The sequence below is a fragment of the Typopeltis vanoorti genome, chromosome 25 (genome assembly GCF_054136105.1).
Source record: "Typopeltis vanoorti isolate ZY-2024b chromosome 25, IOZ_Tvanoo_1.0, whole genome shotgun sequence".
Lineage (NCBI taxonomy): Eukaryota > Metazoa > Arthropoda > Arachnida > Uropygi > Thelyphonidae > Typopeltis > Typopeltis vanoorti.
Window position 1 is genome coordinate 2,017,200 of NC_143573.1, and position 21,585 is coordinate 2,038,784.

The 21,585-nt window shown below is 35.8% G+C and overlaps 1 protein-coding gene across 3 annotated transcripts in view; it reads left to right on the top strand.

Moving 5' to 3' along the window:
- ptc (protein patched) overlaps positions 1–21,585 on the top strand; it is a 313,027-nt gene that overhangs the window by 280,966 nt on the left and 10,476 nt on the right. For all 3 annotated transcript variants that reach the window (XM_090414812.1, XM_090414810.1, XM_090414811.1), the window contains one exon: positions 19,620–19,717. In XM_090414812.1, the coding sequence (XP_090270938.1) occupies positions 19,620–19,711 (92 nt within the window). In that variant the 3' untranslated portion in view covers positions 19,712–19,717. The remainder of the gene's footprint in view (positions 1–19,619; positions 19,718–21,585) is intronic.

Consider the following 21,585-nt stretch of genomic DNA (forward strand, 5'->3'; position numbering starts at 1 on the left):
TTATTTAAATTTAATTATTCAATTATAATAATTACAATTTTTTTTTTTTTATAAATATATATGTGTGTATACAATTATATGTTAGGAAAGATTTGCTGCTTTATAAAGTAATATCTCCCACAAGGGGGAAAGTCACAGACCATCGGATCTGTTTAGTTTAGGGGAGTGAAGTAATGTTTCACATGTTTCTTTGTATAGCCGTTCCATTAGGAACCGACTTTTGTGAATGACTTTTGTCTTGTTCCACTTAACTCTATGTCTGGTGTTGATGGCATGTTCTACAATTCCAGACTGTTCGGGTTCAAGGTACTGGATGTACGACTGGTGTTCTTCTAACCGGACCTAAGCAGATCTTCCTGTTTGTCCGAAATATGATAATCCACACGAGCAGGGAATCTGGTAGACACCTGGATAGCTGAGATGTGGGAGCTTGTCCTTTGGAGACATTAGGAATGTGGAGATTTTTCTGATGGGTCGAAAAGCCACACAGATATTTAGTGGTTTTAGCACCTTAGCTATGCATTCACTAACCTCGTGTACATAGGGGATAGCTATACGTGTAGGTTCTTCTATACTTGAAGAGGATGCTGGAGCACGACTACTTAAAGCTCTTTTTATGAAGGAATTCTTATAGCCATTGGATGTGAAGGAGGAATTAATATACTACAATTCTTTTTGTAAAAGTTCTTCTGAAGAACAAAAGGAGTTGGCTTTATGAACTAGTGTTTTAATAGTACCTGCCTTTTGGCTGGGATGGTGATGTGATTCAGCATGGATGTACTGGCCTGTATGAGTCTCTTTCCTATAGACTGTGAATTGTAGATAACCATCTGGTTGGCAAAGAATCAAGAATGTCTAGAAAGGCTAACTGCTTATTTACTTCTACTTCTAGGGTGAACTGGATCCTTGGATGAAGTGCATTAATTTTTGATGAATGAAGTGCAAAAATGTCGTCCACATATCTGAACCAAATGTTAAGTCTGGGTGTAATGTTGTCAAAGACACGCTGTTCTAAATGCTCCATGAAGTAGTTGGCAATAGCAGGAGATATTGGATTACCCATTGCTGTCCCTTCAATTTGTTGGTATAACTGGTTTTTGAAGGAAAAATAACTGGACTTTATTACAAATTCAAATAATTTGACAATGTCTGGAGGAAATTCTTGGTGTAGTAATTCTATGCTGTCTGCCAACGGAATATTCGTAAATAGCGAAACAACATCTAGACTAATCATAATCTCCGAATCGTCTAGATACAGATCAGAAATTTTATTTCTGAAGTCCACAGAATTTTTTATATATGTAGCAGTTCTAGTTGAAGAAGTGAGTAAATGTGACAGAAATTTTAATATTTTGTAAGTGGGACAACTTATACAGTCTACAACCGGTCTTAATGTAATTACTGGCTTATGTACTTTTGGAAGACCATATAATCTCGGTAGGCGCTCGAAGGAGGTCTTTAGTGTTTTCTTTTTATCTTCATCCCATATCGATATTTTTTCTATAAGGGCATTAAGCTTTTTTATTTCACTACCAGTAGGATCTGAAGTGAGGGGCCTATAAGTCGAATACTCGCGGAGTAACAGTGATATTTTTCTCTCGTATTCTCTTCTGTCTTGGATGACTATAGCCTTCCCTTTGTCAGCTTTCGCAATAATTAGGTTCTTGTTATTTTTTAGCGATATCAGTGCTTTTTGTCCAGCAGACGATAGGTTCGGCCGTGGAGGCTTGGCGTTAAAAAAATTTTTGCACACTCGAATCTTGTTCTGTTAGCTGTTTTTTGGGATAAGGATAGAATACCTCTGTCTATACTGGAAAAAGTCTATTATGGGTACTTTATTCAGAGCAACGGCAAAATTATGGCCTTTTGACAGAACAAAACGTTCGCTGTCTGTCAGTATCTGTATCAATGATCACTATCTGTATCAATGACAGTAATACTGTCATTGATACAGATAGTGATCAACGTATCAGGGACAGTATTACTAGATTTGGGGTGGCTCACCAGTGAATCAAACTTGCGTTTCAATCTATCACTGGAAGCATTAAAAACCTTTCGGTATGACATCGATGAAATGTGTAAAACGATGTTAAAATTTTCAGTCTCTAATACTGGTTCTATAGCATTCTTGATATCTATTATTTCTTTGTTCAGAAGGGCAAGAGATTTCTTTGCTTCTTGTAGCTGACAATTTAACAGTGACCTACTGGCCTTTATATAAATCCAATGGGCTCTTTGAGACTTAAAAACTTCTTTTAGTTTACAGCAGGTAGGAATAACCTGAGCCAACTTACATCACTTTAGGAATATTATTCTGTTAATGCAATTTGCCTTCTTAACTAATACTTTAGTGTATCTGGCACATCATTTGGAAGTAGACTCTCCATGAAGTCTTGATATAAGTTTCAGTAAGGAAATACCGTGAGTAGACATATTACTAACTATTATAATAACGGAATTAACTCACATAAATTATTCTTTATTCGTAGAATTTGTAGAATAACTAAATAATTAAATTTAAATAATTAAAAAATAAATAATAATAATAATAATAATAATTAAATAAATTTAGGAAATTTAACCTTAGCTACTTAGGTGGTGCTTTGTGATAACAGTTATTGTTTAATTAGCCTTGTACCTGTACTGATGATGCCTGTGATACTCAGGTGAAAATTCTGTGAATAAAGAATAATTTATGTGAGTTAATTCTGTTATTATAATAGTTAGTAACTATAGATTTGTACTTATTTTACAATTTGAATTTAATACATTTCTGTATTAAATTCATATTTTTATTTTAATATAGATAATGGCAGACGAAAAGAACTTAATTCATCAAAAAACTTTAAAACAGTATGGATATTTATTATATTTTAAGCCAAATAGCAAATCAATACTTAACCTTTTGAAACTTAAGAAGTGACCCAGAGCTTCCGAGAATAGCCTTTAGCATGAAAGCTCCCTTGGTATTGCATACTTAAACGGTTGATCTCTGTCCAAGCCCATATATTTTCTTTGTATTAGTGTACAGTTTCACTGGACTAACATCTCTTTTAAAGTGTTGTTTCTCAATAGAGCCCATGCAAAAAAAAACCTACTGAAGAAAAGAGCTTCGAAGGCTCAAGTGGTATCGAAAAACTTAAAACACAATAAATATCTAATATTGTTTTAATATTTTCTCATATTGTTTTATAGCAAAACAGCACTATTTGCACAAACTCTTTCTTAATGCCATGGAATTCCATGTCTGAAGGTTGTGCTTTCCATAAGTGAACTGTAGGTCTGTGTACCATTTCTTATATTGTTCTTTTTAACATCTTCATTGTTATTCTTCGTACATGCACACACTCGCTCATTTAAAATTTATATATATATATATATATATATATATATACACACACACACACACACACACACACACACACACACACATATAAGAATAATCCAGTAAAGTTATTAAAGTGAGTTAGAGAAGAGAGAGAGAAAGAACCCTTCAGATGAGAATAATCTTGGTATTATGCTACATGACATTGAACTTAGTCCACAAGTTCATTGTCTTGTATTTTTGCTGATAATACTCATTTATCCTTTATTTTAATAACTATTTTATGCCAAATATAATTGATCCCGTGCAAGAGAGAGAGGTAACAATACCTGTAACACAACAGTACTGTGTATGAGTAAGTGATGATACTATTGGATTTTGGAAAGGTGTTTGACAGAATACCACATGAAACTCACTATCAAATTTCTGATATGTACCCTCAAGAAATATACAGAATACTGTTATTTTAAGAGTGCTAAAAAAATGATTTAAATAGATTGACAGTATTGGGCGAAATATAATGAATATCAGTTTAATGCGGGAAAGTGTAAGAAAAAGATTATAAGCTGTGTCACTCTATTGATGGACCTGTTCTCTGGGATATTGATGAAGCTAAGGAGTTGATGGTCAGAGGGAATATTGCAAATGTGGCCAAGTAACTCATAGTATCCTATAATTACTGCTTACTTGGTTATTGAAGAACACACTAACAAGCAGAGGTAAGGAAGTTATCAGTGCTATATATGCTTGGAGGATGAGAAAGTGGTGGAAAGGATTCAAAATCAAGTGACAAGGTTGTGAGTGGTTTGTGGAATGCTCCCTACAATGATAGATTGAGGATGTATGGTTAAACAAGTTAGTTAATAAGTGGAAAAGAGCGGTTATGGTAAACAAATTTAAGTTGTCATATCCTCCTCTTTTTAAATTTTATTAATATCATCATTATTACACTGGCACCTCCAAGGACTCATAACGCTCATCGTGAGAAACCCAAACTATCAATACAGTATCTGTCATGCCTCTCCTTGAATCCATTAACAGACAAAACACTCAAAACTGATCAGGCAACCCATTCCATTCATTCCCCACTCTCTGAGCAAAAAAATCTAGTCTTCGCACCCTTGCTAACCACACTCTTACCTAACTTCCAGGGATGACCTCTTATTCTTCTCCCTTTAGCCAAGTGCTGAAGCATTTTCCCTGCATCAATCCTGTAAAATCCTTTAAGTAACTTAAATGTTTCTATCATATCACCCCTTTTTCGCCTATCGACCAACTTTTGCAATTTACAAATCTTTACTCTATCTTGATAAGGAGCATTCCACAGACCACTCATCATCTTGGCACTCACACCTGGATCCTCTCCACCACTTTCTTATTCCCAAGAAACCAGGTGACCAGATTTGAGTATGGTAATCCAGTTTTGGTCGTATCAAAGCTTTATAAAGAAGAATGATAAATCCCTTATCTCTGCTTGTTAGTGTTCTTCAATGACTAAGTAATCCTGTGAGCTACCCTGGCTGCTTTAGCAATGTGCCCTCTAAATTTAAGCTCTCTATCTACTATTATCCCCATATCCCTGGCTTAATCAATTTCCTGGAGTACAGGTTCCCTCGATGTTTCTTACATTAAATTGACATCTCTTATGTTTTACCCATATCGTCAGTCCATTTAAATCATTCTGAGTGCTCTACATTATCTTAACTATTACTCTACCTAACTTTGCATCATCATCAGCAAACAACTGATATAGGAAGTAATTTGAAGGAATATCTCCCCTTCAAATTACTTCTTATATCATTTATGTACAAAGTAAACTGCAGTGGTCCAAGCAAAGAGCCCTGTGGCACACCACTAGTCACTTGCCTTCTCCTAGATTCTGTTCCTCCATATACTACTTTTTTGGTATCTGTCCACGAGCCACCCTTTTATCCATATCATTAGTTTCAAATCCATTCCCATTTCTTACAGTTTGCATAACAGAGTTGTATGTGGTATCCTGTCAAACACTTGCAAAATCCAGCAGTATCAGCATATAGCCCCCTACACGCTGATACCGCCTCAGTTGTCACTTTATTATAAAAAGTTAGTAGATACTAAGGCATAACCTACCTTCACAAAGCCACGCTGTCCCCTCATAGAGTATCATATTCTTATCCACCAATTCCTGAATTCTCTTTTTGACTAACTTTTCCAGACTTTTACTACCACCACTCCTGAGATTCTAATTGGTCTATAATTTGCTACTACAGACTTAGATCCTCATTTATGCAAAGGAATTATTTTGTTCTACTTCCACTTTCTTGTGACTTTGCCAGAGTTGAGACTTAAATTAAGCAGTCTCGTCAATTTATAGGATTGATGTAAATGAATTTTTTGAACACTGGCTAGAGGGAACTAAACAAGTAGCTATTTCTGTAAAATGATTATGAGTGTGATTAGCAAGAGTGTAATAACTCGATTTTTCTCTAAGATAGAGTGATGAAAATGGAATGATGTCAGTCTTCATGAATGCTTTGGCAGTGAATTCATTCAAGGAGAGGTATAAGATATTGTGTTGCTAGCATGTATTGCCCATAATAAATCTTACGACTTCATAGAGCATCCATTCAATAATAATAATAAAAGTTTTTTTGAAAAGCTGGAGGTTATATTCATTGGGAAAAACAGTAAGGGGAAAAAACAAAAGAAAAAGATGAGAAGTTGGTTTGATGTGTTTGGAGCTGAATTGTATACATATGTTGACTATGACTGCTTGTTTTTTTAAAATTAAAGAAAATGATGAGAAATTGGTTTAATATTTTTGCCATTGAACTGCATACAGATGGCTAGTGGCTGCTTGTGTCTCTTACATCAGAGGAATGTTAGAGACAGGTTTGGAGCAATGCCCATTGAAGTGTCCATAAAAAAAAAAGTGCATAATATAGAAACAAAACATTTAGAAAGTGACTGGAGAGAGAGAGAGAGAGTCGGTGAGCACGATCACCTTATTAGGCAGATTGTACTCTTCTGTATACAATCAAGAATTCTTAGTAAAGTTTTGGGTACATCACCTCAAAAGTGAGAACAATGTTATTATTATTATTACAGTAGACTCATCGTGGGAGGCTCATTCAACTAGCAATATGTTTGTTATATTGAACTTTGAAATCATTTACACTCCCTGCATCCACAATGCACTCTGGTAATGCGTTCCATTCACCATGTAAAAAATCTACTCCTCCCTTCTTCACCACATCTTTATACAACTTCCAGTGTTGATTGGATTTGGGATTTATAAAGTGTTAGAAGTTGAGCAGAAGAGAATGTTTTGAACAAAAGAAAAAAAAAGCAACAAGTTTTGGGTGGCTGAAGAGTCTGTGAATATAATATGTTTATGTAGGATAAGGTAGTTTCAGATCTTTGCATTTCCACATTCTAACCGAACAAAGATTTTTCCAGACACCTAACTCTGAATCCATTTAAGTGCAGTTCATCAGTATTGTATAAGTCCTTCATTCATTAAATTCTGTCCATAGGTCTATAAACTCCACACCATTCCTTCTGTACAACGTGCAAATTGATTCATATGCAACTATTGTCATCCTCTTCAACTTGTCATAATGGGGCACCAGACACTTAGTTTTTACTCTCTTGATTATCTTTTTTTCTTCTTCTTCTTCCAATAATAATTTCATATCTTCTTGCATACAATATTTTTTTACCTTTCAAGTCATTAGTGCCAGCCAAAACAATCAATTCTTTCACCTTTCCTTTTTTGCATCCTGACAGCTTCACTAATATTAATTTTTGCACCAGGGAAACAAGAATTAATTATTTTGATGATTTAGATTAATAATCAAAAAGATTTAATCATGCTCTCATTAAGTATTTCTCTTGTTAAGGATTCACCATAAAAAAATTACTTCTTACCCTTTGCACTTAATCATATGTTCTTGTTTCTTACATCACACCTCATGCTTTTTTCTCTTCTCAGCACTAACTGACTTTTCTACAATCTGTTGATCTTGTGAAGGACTCCACATACGTGCACTATTTCTTTCATAAGATGCTCTTCATTGTTTCACATGTTCCACAACTACACTTTCAACAATATAGCTGATACTAACATTTTCTACATTTCTATCAATGTTCCCTACTTTACTGAAATATGAATTATATTAATTTGAAAGGAGATAAATTTGATATGAGAGAGGATTTGAAGGAATAATTAGAGGTAGCGAAAGAAAAGAGTGACAGAGTTAGGATAGTGAGTCTGTTGCCGCGGTATGACAGACAAAAGTTTAGAAGGAGGGCCATAATCGCAAATGACTTTATGCGCAGGTTATGCAGACAGTGTGGTGTGGAGTTTGTGGACGTGTGGAGTGAGTTTGATGGGCGAAAGGATTTGTACAAGATGGATGACTTGCATTTGAATGGATTTGGTGTGCGAAGACTGGAAAACGTGTTACTGAATGAAGTGAAAGTGGATGTGCAAAATCAGGAAAACTAGAACTATTGAGGGGTGGGGGGAGGGGAGTGGATATGCAGACATCAGTGAGGCAGTTGAGTGTAAGAATGTATATAATGTGCCCGAGCCAGTACGAAGGACAAGAAATCAGAATGGGATAGTTAATATAACGTGCCAAGATAGGGGTGGGACAAATGGACCTCTGCATTTCATGTATACTAATGCCAGGAGTATTAGGAACAAGAAGGAAGAATTTTTGACCTTGGTCGGCTTTTCCTGGCCAGAGGTTATTGGCATTAGTGAAACATGACTGACAGAAGATGATATAGTTAGTGGGATAGAATGTGTAAGACAGGGGTCGGCAACCTGCAGCTCCAGAGCCGCTCATGCCTCTTTGAATGAATAATTGCGGCTCTTTTCGTTATTAAACAATCTATTTTGGAATAATGCAAAATGAATGTTATTTATTAAATTAGAAACTAAAAACCCTAAATTTAGCATTTGCAGTAAATTAAAGACATTTTACATTTAATCAAGGACATATTACATTAAGTCAAGGATATTTTAGAATTGAAGTACATGCAATGCTGAAAAATTTAATACTTTCATGTTTGAACTCTTTGAAATCATACGTGATAATCCTTCTTTACATTCTATTTACATTTTACAAAAATTCTACTTTATGGTGGATATGACTTCCCATTTAAATGCACTAAATAAGAAACTACAGGGAAATACAGCAGTTTTGCTTTTAGAAGAAGTGATTTCATTTGAACAAAAATTATATTTGTTTGCGACAGACTTAGAGAAAGGCATTATTACATTTTTTCTATGTTGAAGAAATATCAACAATAACAAGCTCATAATAATTCCATAAATTTAACCTTTTTTAAAGAAATTGTGGTAAATATGCGATCTGCATTTAATGGGAGATTTAAGGAATTTAGAAAGAACAAGGCAACTATGTCATTTTTTATTGCGACCACTTGAAATTAATCCTGCCGAATTAAATTTTTCACCTTTTACTGGAATTGATGAGGCTGCATTTCAACTTCAGTTAGAGGACCTGAAAACCCAGGATTTGTGGAATTCAAAATTTAGAAATCTTAAAGCTGACCTGGAGAAGTTGAAAAGACAAAAATCTACATTTGCAATACAAAAAAAATGGTCTGAAATAGAAGATCTTAAAAAGCAAGATCAGATTATATTTGAAGCGTGGAATTGTTTACCGACACTTACATTCGGTGATTTCAAACGTATGCATTTGGACTTCTATCAATTTTCGGATTGACATATTTCTGTGAGCAAATATTTTCTAATATGAATTTTATTAAAAGTAAGTTCAGAAACCTACTAAACCACATAAGTCTTTCGTCATGTTTGAAAATGAAAATTACAGCCTATTCGCTGCATATTGAGAAACTATCCCAAGAAGTTCAACAGCAAAAGTTACACTAAGAAGATATTTTAAATTGAAAAAAAAAAAAAAAAATTAAACAAATAGGTATGTTTAATTAATTTAGTTTAATCCTTTATCCAAGTGTGAGCAAACAAAGTTTGCGCCTGAAAGTATCTTCAGGACTGGGTTAAGGTGGTACAACACCAGGGCAACTCGTTTGAACTAGTTGCCCTGGTGTTTTACCATCTTAACCCAGTCCTGAAGATACTTTCAGGCACAAACTTTGTTTGCTCACACTTTTATTATTATTATTATTATTATTATTACGGGTATCTCCATGGAGTCAGTAGACTCATCGCGGGAGACCCAAACTAGCAAAACAATATCTGTCATATCTCTTCTTGAATTCATTTACAGATGAAGAGCTCACAACAAAGTCAGGCAATGAATTCCACTCATTCACCACCCTCCAGGCAAAAAACCTTGTTCTGACACCTTTGTTAACCACACTCTTCTTTAATTTCCAGAGATGACCTCTTGTTCTTCCATCACTATCACACAGCTGAAACATTTCCCCTGCATCAATCCTATAAAAACCTTTTAGTAATTTGAATGTTTCTATCATATCCCCTCTTCTTCGCCTATCAGCCAATCTCTGCAATCCACAAGCTCTCAATCTATCAATGTAGGGAGCATTTTTTATATCACTCACCAACTTGGTCACTCTTCTCTGAACCCTCTCCACAGCCTCCTCATCTCCAAGGAATCCAGGTGACCAGACCTGAGCACAGTAATCCAAATGTGGAAGTATCAATGCTTTATAAAGGGGAATAATAACCTCTTTATCTCTGGATGTCAGTGTGTTCCTCAACAACCAAGTAATCCTATGTGCAATCTTGGACACCTTAGCAATGTGTCCTCTGAACTTCATCTCCTTATCTACCAATACCCCTAAGTCCCTAGCCTCATCAATCTCTTGGAGTACCTTTCCATCTATGTAGTACACAGCTGGTAATCTTTTAATCCCAAAATGCAAGACTTTACACTTTTCCACATTGAACTGACATCCATTTTCTTTTGCCCATTTTACCAGCTTATTTAAATCCTCCTGCAAACTTTCAACATCAGCTTGATTTTTTATTGCACTACACAACTTTGCATCATCAGCAAACAACTGAATATCTCCCTTTAAGCCGTTTCCTATATCATTTATATACAAATTAAACAACATTGGCCCAAGCACAGAGCCCTGAGGCACACCACTGGTCACCTGCCTCATTCTGGACTCGGCTCCTCCATACACCACCTTATGGTATCTCTCCCTGAGCCATTCTCCTATCCATATCACCAATTTAATATCCATTCCCATCTGCTCCAATTTGCGTAACAGTGTTCTATGGGGTATCCTGTCAAAAGCCTTAACAAAATCCAGAAGTACCACTGTGTAGCCAGTTCCTTTGTCCAACTCTGATGTTATTCTATTATGGATAGTTAATAGATTGCTAAGGCAGGATCTACCTTTAACAAAACCATGTTGGCCTCTATAGAGTATCATATCCTGATCCACCCATTCTTGAATTTTGTCTTTAACCAACTTTTCCAATACTTTTACCACTACTCCTGAGATGGTGATTGGTCTGTAATTCAATACTGCAGTTTTAGAGCCACCCTTATGCAAAGGAACCACTTTGCCTAACTTCCACTCCCTAGGGACCATACCAGAGTTCAAACTTAAATTAAATATCCAGGTAAGAGGGGTTGACAATTCATTTGCACATTCACGCAACACCCGAGCTGATATTCCATCTAAGCCTACCGCAGTGTTTGCATTTAAGTTTCGCAATATATTTAATACCTCTGATTCTTTAGCTTCAATTCTCACATTAGGTATTGCTATAGGTATAGAGATATCCTCACTTGGGTGATAGACTTTTGAGAAGTGATCACTCAGTAACTCGACTATTACATCTGATTTTGTCACCTCAATACCATCAGCACCCACTAAGGTTATCCTTCCGAAGTCATTCTTCCTCTTACTTGCCACATAGCGGAAGAACTCTTTGGGATTACCCTTGATCTCTTTGGCTAAGGTCTTCTCATAATCTGATTTAGCTTTTCTTACTATGCTGGTAACCTTCCTAGCTTGAGCCTTGTACTGCTCATGGGTGTCCTGATCGCCCTTCTCCTTGTAAATTCTCCATAACATTTTCTTTTTTTGTAGTTCAAGCTTGATACTACTGCTCATCCATCTAATGCCTGCCTTGTTTGACCTCCTGACCATGGGGACACAATCTGATATTGCTTTCCTCAGATACCCACTGATTTTATCCCAAGCTCTGCTAACATCTTTCCCTTGCAATATGTTCTGCCATGGGATGGCTGCAAGCTCACTCCGAAGCTTGTTATAATTGCCTAACCTGTAGTTTCGTACATACCCCTTCTTAATAGAAAAATCCACAGATTTTGCAACCTCCCAAGTCAATACCACATGATCGCTTTCACCAACTGGAGGTAACGAGGTCACCTTACTTATGCATATAACCTCTGAACCAATAACCAGGTCCAACACTCTCACACCACGTGTCCCTTCAGTTACGTGCTGTTTCAAGTAATTATCTCGTAGCAGATGTATGAACTCCATTTCCTTTTTGCTACGTGATATTTCCTCCTTCCAATTGATATCACCATAATTAAAATCCCCCATAATAATCACTAAGCCTTCACTCATTGCACTAAGTTGCTGATGCATGAATTCAATATCTCCCCCTGTACTCCCTGGCCTATAGCAGCATCCAACTGTATATTTGGTTGCGTTGGTCACTATTTCGCACCAGACTGCCTCAAATGAACTCTCATTCACATGTCTATCATCATGATATACTACTTTCTTTGGCTGCAACACATCAGCTATCATCAACAGTACTCCTCCTCCTGTTCTATCTTCTCTATCCTCCCTGAAAATACTGTACCCATCACATTCAATTCCAGTGACCACATCTTCTGCTGACAGCCAAGTTTCACTAATGCCTACAACTTTTGGTGAGATTTCACTGACTAATGCCAAAAATTCTTCTCTCTTATTTCTAATGCTTCTAGCATTGGTATACAAAAATTGCAGATTCCCTCTAGATCTTGTACCGGCTTTAGAACTGATATATAAGTCACTAACTACCGTAGTCCTATGCCGATTTTTTTCCCCTCTCTTCTGCAATTTATTCTGCCTATAAGGATCAATAAATACACAATCAGTGCTAAAGTTTCTCTCTCTTACACTCAACCTTTTCAATATTAGTTTCCCTGCCCAATAACTTCAACCTGTTCAGAAAACAATAACTTCTTCAATCTCTTATGTCCTTCCATGTTAAGATGCAGTCCATCTCTGGCATACAACTGCCTTTTTCCTTCAAACACACTCCAAACATCAACAAACTCCAGACCTCTTTTTCTGCACATTCTTGCAATCATATCATTCATTATAATTGCTCGTCTACTTAACTCGTAATTGTCAAAACGAGGCAGCACACACACTATTCTCCCATTGACACTTTTCCTCTTCACAATATCTAATAATGTTCTTAAATCTTTTCCTACCCGATTTATACTACCTCTCAGGTCATTCGTACCCACCATAACTATCATCTTGTCTGTTTCATGCCCTCTCTTTATTGCTAAAGCCACTCTTTCTATTGTACCATCAGCCAAGCACTCCTCATGCATACCACTCTCCATACCCTTAATCATAGAATCACCATATATTTTACCACTATTAACTTCATTCAAGTTCACGCTCATGGACTCATTCTCTACACTATTCAGCATGACTCTCCCAGCTTCATTACTCAACTCTCTATTACTTACCCCCCCACTCTCACTACATCTCATTTCTTCTTGGCCACTTGTGGTTTTATTATGTTGACTCCCAATCACTCCCATACTATTTATTACTGAATCATTCACCAAAGACTCACCCATATGTAATCCTGTTCTAGTTACTTCAGCTAAAGTAATCTCTATAGTCCTAATTTCTCTGTTTAACACATTAAACTCAGCTTTAACTTCCAGTATCTCCTTACCGATCACTTCCACTTCCTCATGAAGAAGATGAAGGTCATTTTTCATTTTCATAAACTCCCGCCGAAGTTCTTCCGCTACGGTCCCGATGTCAGCTTCCATTCCTAAACGCTCCAGCCTATCCCGACACTTCTCACATACGTCGACATTTTCTTTCTTTTCATTTTGCCAGACCGACCACAGATCCTTCACATTTTTCGGTGCATACATGTAGCAGTTTCCGCAACGCATCCATTGCGAAAAATCTAACGCTGAGCCAGCCTTTCGTGTAATAGTAGAAGTCCTGCGCGCCGCTGACGTACGTTTCTTGTTGGACGCCATCTTTACACGTTGATATAGTGAAACAAACGGCAGTGAAAACTCAATATATACAACACAGTTCTAAACAATAATACCACTGAAGGACACTTGTTTCTAACCGATGCACAATTTTAGCACAATTTGTGACAAAAAGCCACACTATATTTAACTTTAAAAACACGTTTTCTAGACTAGCTTAACTCGACCGCCACATTTACCAAGGACACTAGCGCCACTTGGATAAAGGATTAAACTAAATTTATTATACTCTAACCAAGTGAAAAATAAACTTTCAAATAGGTATGTTATTGGATTTTATACACATGTTTTTGTAAAGAGGAGCAAATCTTTGTTTTATTATTTAATATTTAAAAATATCATATAATTTCGGGTGACATGCCACCCCTGTGTTATACAAGTATAACATGTTACTGTAAAAAAAAAAAAAAAAAAAAAAAAAACTGAATAAATAATTTAATTATAATATTTTTCAATGTAGTTTCTAAATTTAAAGCAGTGATGAGCAATTAAATAGTAAATCAAATACTTGGTTCGATCCAGATAAAGAATATTTTATTTTTCTTTGATAAGAAAGTATTAATTTATTTTCCATTATTTAGCTATATTTTAATTTTTTAACCTCCACAATAAATCTACATGTAAAAATCAACATTCATAAAATAATTTATAATTAAAATATACTAATTCTGCTGTACAAAACGAACCCCGTGGACCGCACAAAAAACCTGAGAGGGCTGCATGCAACCCGCGGACCATTGGTTGCTCATCACTGCATGTGGCTCCCTAAATTGTTTTTTAACAGATATAATTTTAAAAATGGCTCTTCAATCCAAAAAGGTTGCCGACCCTAGTGTAGGGTATAGTGTGTTCAGGAGGGACAGAGAGAATAAAATGGGGGAGGAGTGTTATAACTCTTTTGAAGCTAACTGTATATACTGCTTTAATAAGAATATGTTAGAACAAAGGCAATGTTTATGTCGCCGAAGCTGTACATGGCAGCATTAGAAAGATTGTTATTGAAACTTGTATGTATGAGAAAGGCTTGCAGGCTCTAAGTGTAAACATCTCCGAAGTCAGTCAGAAATAATTCAAACAACTTTCCGATGGCCGGCAACTTATAATCAAAAGAAAGCGGAGGAGAACAAAAGGCGTGCTGAACTTGAAACTTAAGATGAAAGACTCATACCGATTCTTTTGGGGTTGCCAAACTTCATGCGAGGTCTCAGAGGAGGTCTAATAAAAAGGGACTGAAGCAAGCAGAAGGAGTTCCAGTTCCAGAATTGCTGTCAGAGAGGAGGCTGCCCAGATCCACGTTGCTTGAGAGAGGAGTTTCCCACTTCCAGAAAGGAGCTTCTCGGTTTGAGATTACTTCTAGGCTGCAGACAAGGTTTCAAATTGCCGAGAGGAAGAGGTCCAATTGCCGGAGAAAAGTTTCCAGGCCAGGTTAATGTCAGACATTCACCAGTGTGTTGCATTTTCATTACAATTTGATGAATCAAACAATCTCGTTGATATTGCTCAGTTAATGGTATTTATTTGCATGGTATTTCAAGATTATTCAAGTAAAGAAGTACTTTTGAAAATTATACCATTATTGGAAGAACTAGGGGAGAAGACATTTTTTCGGCATTGGATGAATTTGTGAAACAACACAAACTTCCACTTTTTAAACTTGTGTCTATTACTACTGATGGAGCAATGATAGGTAATAAATCAGGCTTCATTTCATTATGTAAAAACGACGATAGATATCCAGATTTTTTAACGTACCACTGTGTTATTCATCAACAAGCACTGTGTAGTAAAAGATTAAACACAAAAGATGTTATTGGATATTATATTTAAAATTGTAAATTCTGTTCGAGGAATAGCCCTGCAACAGCGGTTATTTAAATTTCAGGCAGATGATGATAGGGAACTTCTGTTGTACAATAATGTTCGCTGGCTCAGCAGAAGTCAATTTTTAGAAAGATTTCTTGTATTAATTAATGATATAAAAATTTTCTTGATACAAAAGGAGATATTTATTCACAATTGAGTGATAGAAAATGGTTGTTACACTTATCATTTTTAATAGATTTCTGTACGACATTAAGCAATTTAAATTTAGAGTTACAAGGTAGAGATAAAAATTTAATTGACATGTTAAGTTCAATAAAAACTTTCCAACAATACTTTTATTAAAGAAAAATATAAATGACTACGAATTTAGACATCTCCCATATTTATTAAAATTTTTTGAACAAAATCAAGAAATGCTTCGCTGTGATTTAAAATAATTTATTCGTGAAATAGAATTAGTTGAGGAAGAAATAAATTCAAGATTTAAAGATTTTAATAAAACTGAAATGATTTGTATCAATAATCCATTTCAAGAAAACTTGATTATCATAAATATTTCAAATAAAATTAGTGGGCTGTTTGATATAAACCAAGCTGAAGTAGAACTTGAGATAATAAACATTCAGAATAGTTTACATTTAAAATCAATAAACAATGAAGTCATTTGGAAGTATGCACATAAAAAATTCCCAATATTAATTGATATTGCGCGAAAAATTCTGTCGTGTTTCGGATCGACATACTTGTCAGTATCCGCTTTTTCAAATATGACCGTCATAAAAAATCAATTAAGAAACCAAATTACAAATGATCATTTGTAATTTGGTTGATTTTCTGCATTTGGCCACTTCTTCATATCAAGATTAGATTAGATTGTCTGCAGTTGGCCACTTCTTCATATCAACTTGACTGTGAAAATGTTGAGGTCCAAACAATGCCAAATTTCACATTAACTTTTTTTTTTTTTAATCAACCAGCATTTCCTGTAACGTGTGAGTTTGTAATCGATCTGTTGTTTTTTCTAACTTTGCTTTTCCAAAATAGAGAAATAAATATTTTATTCCAATATATATATATATTTTTTTTGTTGTATTAAAATAATTAAAAGTGATAAATAAATTTTTAAATACTCAAATAAAGTTTTTAGTTGTGTATTTTTTTTTTAGTTGTTTATTTATGCTTAATCAGACTTCAGGTTTGGGGAACGTAATCTATATAAGAGAGTAGATCGCCGAATAACTTTTTATAGAAAAGCAGCTTGCATATTAAAAAAAGGTTGAACACCACTGTCATAGGGTCTTGACTGGGAGATGGCTAATTGTGTGAAATTTTCGATTAAAGACGGTACATGTGGAATTACTGTGCTGGCAAGTGTGACAAGCTTAGGAGATTGCTTGGTTCAGTGCCATGGCACGTAAAACTGCAAGGGCTGGATGTTGATAGTGCATGGGAAGTGGTCAAGGAGCATTTGCAGGAGGTTATGGCTGCCTGTATACCTAGAGTCCGAACAGTAAATCAAGTAGGGGTTAAATGGATGAATAACACCATTAAGCTTGAGTTGCAAAGAAAGAAACAACTGTGGGGGGAATTTAAGGAGAAAGGTGACCTGCAGGCACACGAACGGTATAAAGCACAGGCCAGAAGGGTAACGAGTGTGGTAAGAAAAGCAAAAGTGGATTATGAAAGGAAATTAGCCATGCAAGCTAAAGAGAATCCCAGACAGTTCTTTCAACATGCTGCAAGTAAAAAAAAAACTGTACACGGCAGAATGATTTTAAGGAATGCGATGGTAGAATGGTCACTGAATCAGTCGATATTGTGGAATTACTGAGTGAGCACTTTGCAAGAGTATATCATCCAGGTGGTGACATTGGAGGAATTAATGAACCATTAGTTTATACGGGAATTGTGGTGAATGAAGTGGAAGTGAATAGTCTCTTACAGAACCTTAATGTGAGTACATCTGTGGGATTGGATGGTATACCAGCATGGGTCTTACGTGAAGCAGCTAAAGAATTGTCAGTACTCTTGACCATATTGTTTAATCTGAGTCTCTGGTTTGGTTTAGTCCCGAAGGGGTGGAAAGAGGAGAAAATAGTTCCACTGCATAAAGGAGGATCCAAAACTACTGTTGCAAATTACCGACCGATCAGCATATCAGGAATCGTTGTCAAGGGAAAAATACAAGAATGGATTGATGAAAATGAGATACTGTATGGGGGACAGCATAGTTTTGTGAAGGGTAGATCTTGCCTCAGTAACTTGCTCAGGTTTTATAGCACAGTGACGGCTGAACTGGATAAGGGTAATGGGTTTACAGTGATACTGCTGGACCTGGCTGAAGCCTTTGACAGAATACCAAATGGAATTCTGATCCGTAAGCTGCAACATATTGGAATGGATATAGGGTTGGCAAGATGGATAGGAGGGTGGTTGATGTAGAGATATCAGAGAGTAATTTACTCAGGAGTAGAGTCCAAATGATGGCCTGTGACTAGTGGTGTGCTGCAGGGTTCTGTTCTTGAACCACTACTGTTTAATTTGTTCATTAATGATATAGGGAAGGATCTGAGAGGAATGGTTCATTTGTTTGCTGATGATGCAAAGTTGAGTAGGGCAATATTGAATACAGAAGATGTCAAAATTTTGCAGGATAGATTGGAGGTCTGGGCTAAGGAGAATGGATGTCAGTTTAATGTGGCAAAGTGTAAGGTTATGCATTTTGGGGTGAAAAGATTAGCAGCAGTATATCACATTGGTGGAACTGTACTCCAGGAGATTGATGAGGCCAGGGACTTGGGAGTGTTAGTAGATAGGAAGTTGAAGTTTAGAGGGCACATTGCAAAAGTGGCTAAATCAAATCATCAAATCACTTGGATGCTGAAGGATACTTTGATGAGCAATGTCAAGCAAGTTATTGTTCCTCTGTATCGAGCCCTGATACAGAGGAACAGTATCAGGGCTCGATACTGTTCCTCTGATCGAGCCCTGATAAGACCCCATCTCGATTACTGTGCCCAGATTTGGTCACCTAGGTTTCTTCTTGGTGGGGTGGAGGTTGCGAAGATACAGAGGCGAGTGACCAAGATGATAGCAGGTCTATGGAATGAACCTTATGAGAACAGCTTGAAGATTTGTGGGTTGCAAAAATTGGTTGATAGGCGGAAAAGAGGAGTATGATTGAGACATTCAAATTGCTGAAGGGTTTCTATAGGATTAATTCAGAGGATATTTTTGAGAACAGGACTGGTGGTGGGAGGACTAGGGAACATCCATGGAAGCTGGGCAACAGTGTGGTTAGTAAGGATGTTAGAGCTTGGTTTTTTACATTTAGAGTGGTGAATGAGTGGAATAAGCTTCCAGAGTCTGTTGTGGGTGCTATGACAGTGAATGAGTTCAAGGCAAAGTATGATAGACACTGTGTGAATGTCGAATAGTTGTGATGGACATAATGTTTAGGGCCTCCCTCGATGAGTCTAAGGACTCCTTGGAGTCACCCGTAATAATAATATTCATATTCAGTATAAAAACATTGAATGTTATATTCCATTGTTTAAATGATGGAATATGTATTTATATATAGAGAGGAAAAAGAGAAATCATATTCAAATTTGTATACAGTATATATATAATTTGTGTAATTGAGACAGATGTGATGTAATGCTTCTTTGATTTCACATTTATTTTAGTTGATGCACTTCAAGGTTTTGATTACAATGGAATTTTTCATAGACCATAGGTAATTTCATTCCAAGTCAGTATTCAGTATTTGAAAAAAATTGTATAATTTTTTATATTGAATGTTTTATGTGGTAAATCTACCAATTAGCTGTAATGAATTTAAACTTATCAGATATTAACTTGGGAGATTAATGTGAAACTGTCTCGAGTAAATATGACAGTTTTTCTCTCACAATTGCATTTTTTTTTATCCTTCATACAAAACAAAAACAGATCAAATGATATAATATTAATTCTCCTCAATCCAAACACACACACATGCACAGAACTTGATTTACTATATATGTTCCCCTTCCTCATTCCTTTAATATTAGCATTTCGTACAGGATTTGTGAAAGCTTGTTGCAGGTTTATCTCTTGTATATAGATAACTCTGCATGTTAGCAAATTGGTATACTTCTGTTTTGTATTACATATCATGCATTCAGGTATTATTTAGTAATTGTCAAATTTAACCTGTTTGGAACTAGGTACAGTAGACAGGGAACATATATCAAAACACAGAAGAAAAAGAGACAGTAGGTCTCGGAAGAACAGTGAGGAGTCTGATATAGATCATTAGTGACAGGTAATGTAATTTATATTCAGTTAATATAGTAGTATGAATAATGCTATACTGAATTATATTCTTCTTTTTAAATTAATTTGTGCATATATTTGATTTTTTTATATTATGTTACTAAGAATATAATTTATTGGCATCTTTAAATTATAGTATAACCAATTATAGTATATTTAAAAATGCTGATTTCTTTGCATCTTTAAATTATAGTATAATTTAAAGATAGTTATAGTATAACCATCTTTAAATTATAGTATAATATATTGAAAGTGAAAACACTTTCAATATATTATGTATATTCTGTGAGTTTCAGAAGCACTCTTATTATCATTATTATTCAGAACCTCCATGGAGTCGTAAGACTCATTGTGGGAGCTCCATCTTAAACAACATGAAGTCTATCATACCATTCCTTAAACTCGTTCACTGTTCATGCTCTCACTGTCATATCAGGCAAAGCATTCCACAATCAAACGACCCTCCATCCAAAAAGGCCACTCCTCACCATCTTACTCACCACTTCTATTTATTACTTTCTGGGATGGTACCCTTTTCTGTGCTCCTTATTGATCTACCATATGAAAGAACTGCCAGTGTCAATCATGTAACTACCTCTCAACAGTTTAAATATCTCAATCATATCACCTCTCTTTCTATAAACCAAACTCTGCAGTCTGCATAGCCTCAGTCTGTCTTCATAATTAACATTGTAAAGTCCTGATATTATTTTTGTTATCTGCCATTGCATCTTCTTCAAGGTTAGTTTATCCCCTCCAAATCTGCGCACAATAATCCAGATGTGGGCTAATCAGGACTTTATACATTAGAACCACAACACTTCTATTTCTGTTGGTCAGCATCCTTCTCAGTATGGCATAAGTATCCTCTGAGTTACTTTCACCACCTTTGCAATATATCCTCAAAACTTCAAGTTTCTCTCAGTCATCACTCCAAGGTTCCTTGCCTTCTCCACTTCCTTCAGTATGCTTCCTCCAACAGAGTATGCAGCTTCCCATCTATGGATTCCAAACTTCAAGAACTTACATTTGTCCATCTGTCCAGCTTATTCAAATTCTCCTGAAGGGCTATCACATTGGTATTATTACTGACTCATCCCAGCTTCACATCATCTGTCATTGAGGCTGAATTCCCATGAACTTGAAACAACTACAGTGATTCTTTTATATAAAAAAGGAAAGAAAGAAGACCTGAAAACTATAGACTTATTAGCCTCTTACCTATAATTTACCAGGTGTTCACAGGAGTGCTGTGAAGAGAGGCTTGGAAAAAATGCTGTCCTATGGCAATTAAGTGAATTAACAGGCTTCAGAAGTGGATTCTGAAGCCTGCTTGTTCACTTGAAGCCATAGACCACATACAAGTATTATGAGAACTAATAGAGAGATCCAATGAATACAGACTTCCGTGGTACTTGACATACATTGACTACAAGAAAGCATTTGTAGTCATTAACTCCCTGAAGTCTTGGTCATAGATAACATAACTACAATAGAATTTTTGTCAACTTCTATGAGAATGTGACAGTAACATTCGTGTTTTTTGAAGACACAAAGGTTGTCACAGTTGAGAAAGAAACATACCAAGGCAATACCATATCAAAGCTTTTTAATGCAGCATTACAAAGTATTTTTCTAGCAATGAATTGGGAAGAGAAAGGAATCAAAATTAACGGAGACCACTTCGCAGATCTATGCTTTATTGATGACATCGTTTTCACAAATACTCCACCCACATTACAAAAAATGATTCAGGAACTAGCACAGTGAAGTAAAGAGGTGGGACTGAAAATGAATTTGGAGAAGACTCTAAAGTAATGTTTAATACATTTACAGATAAATCATATATGTTGAGGA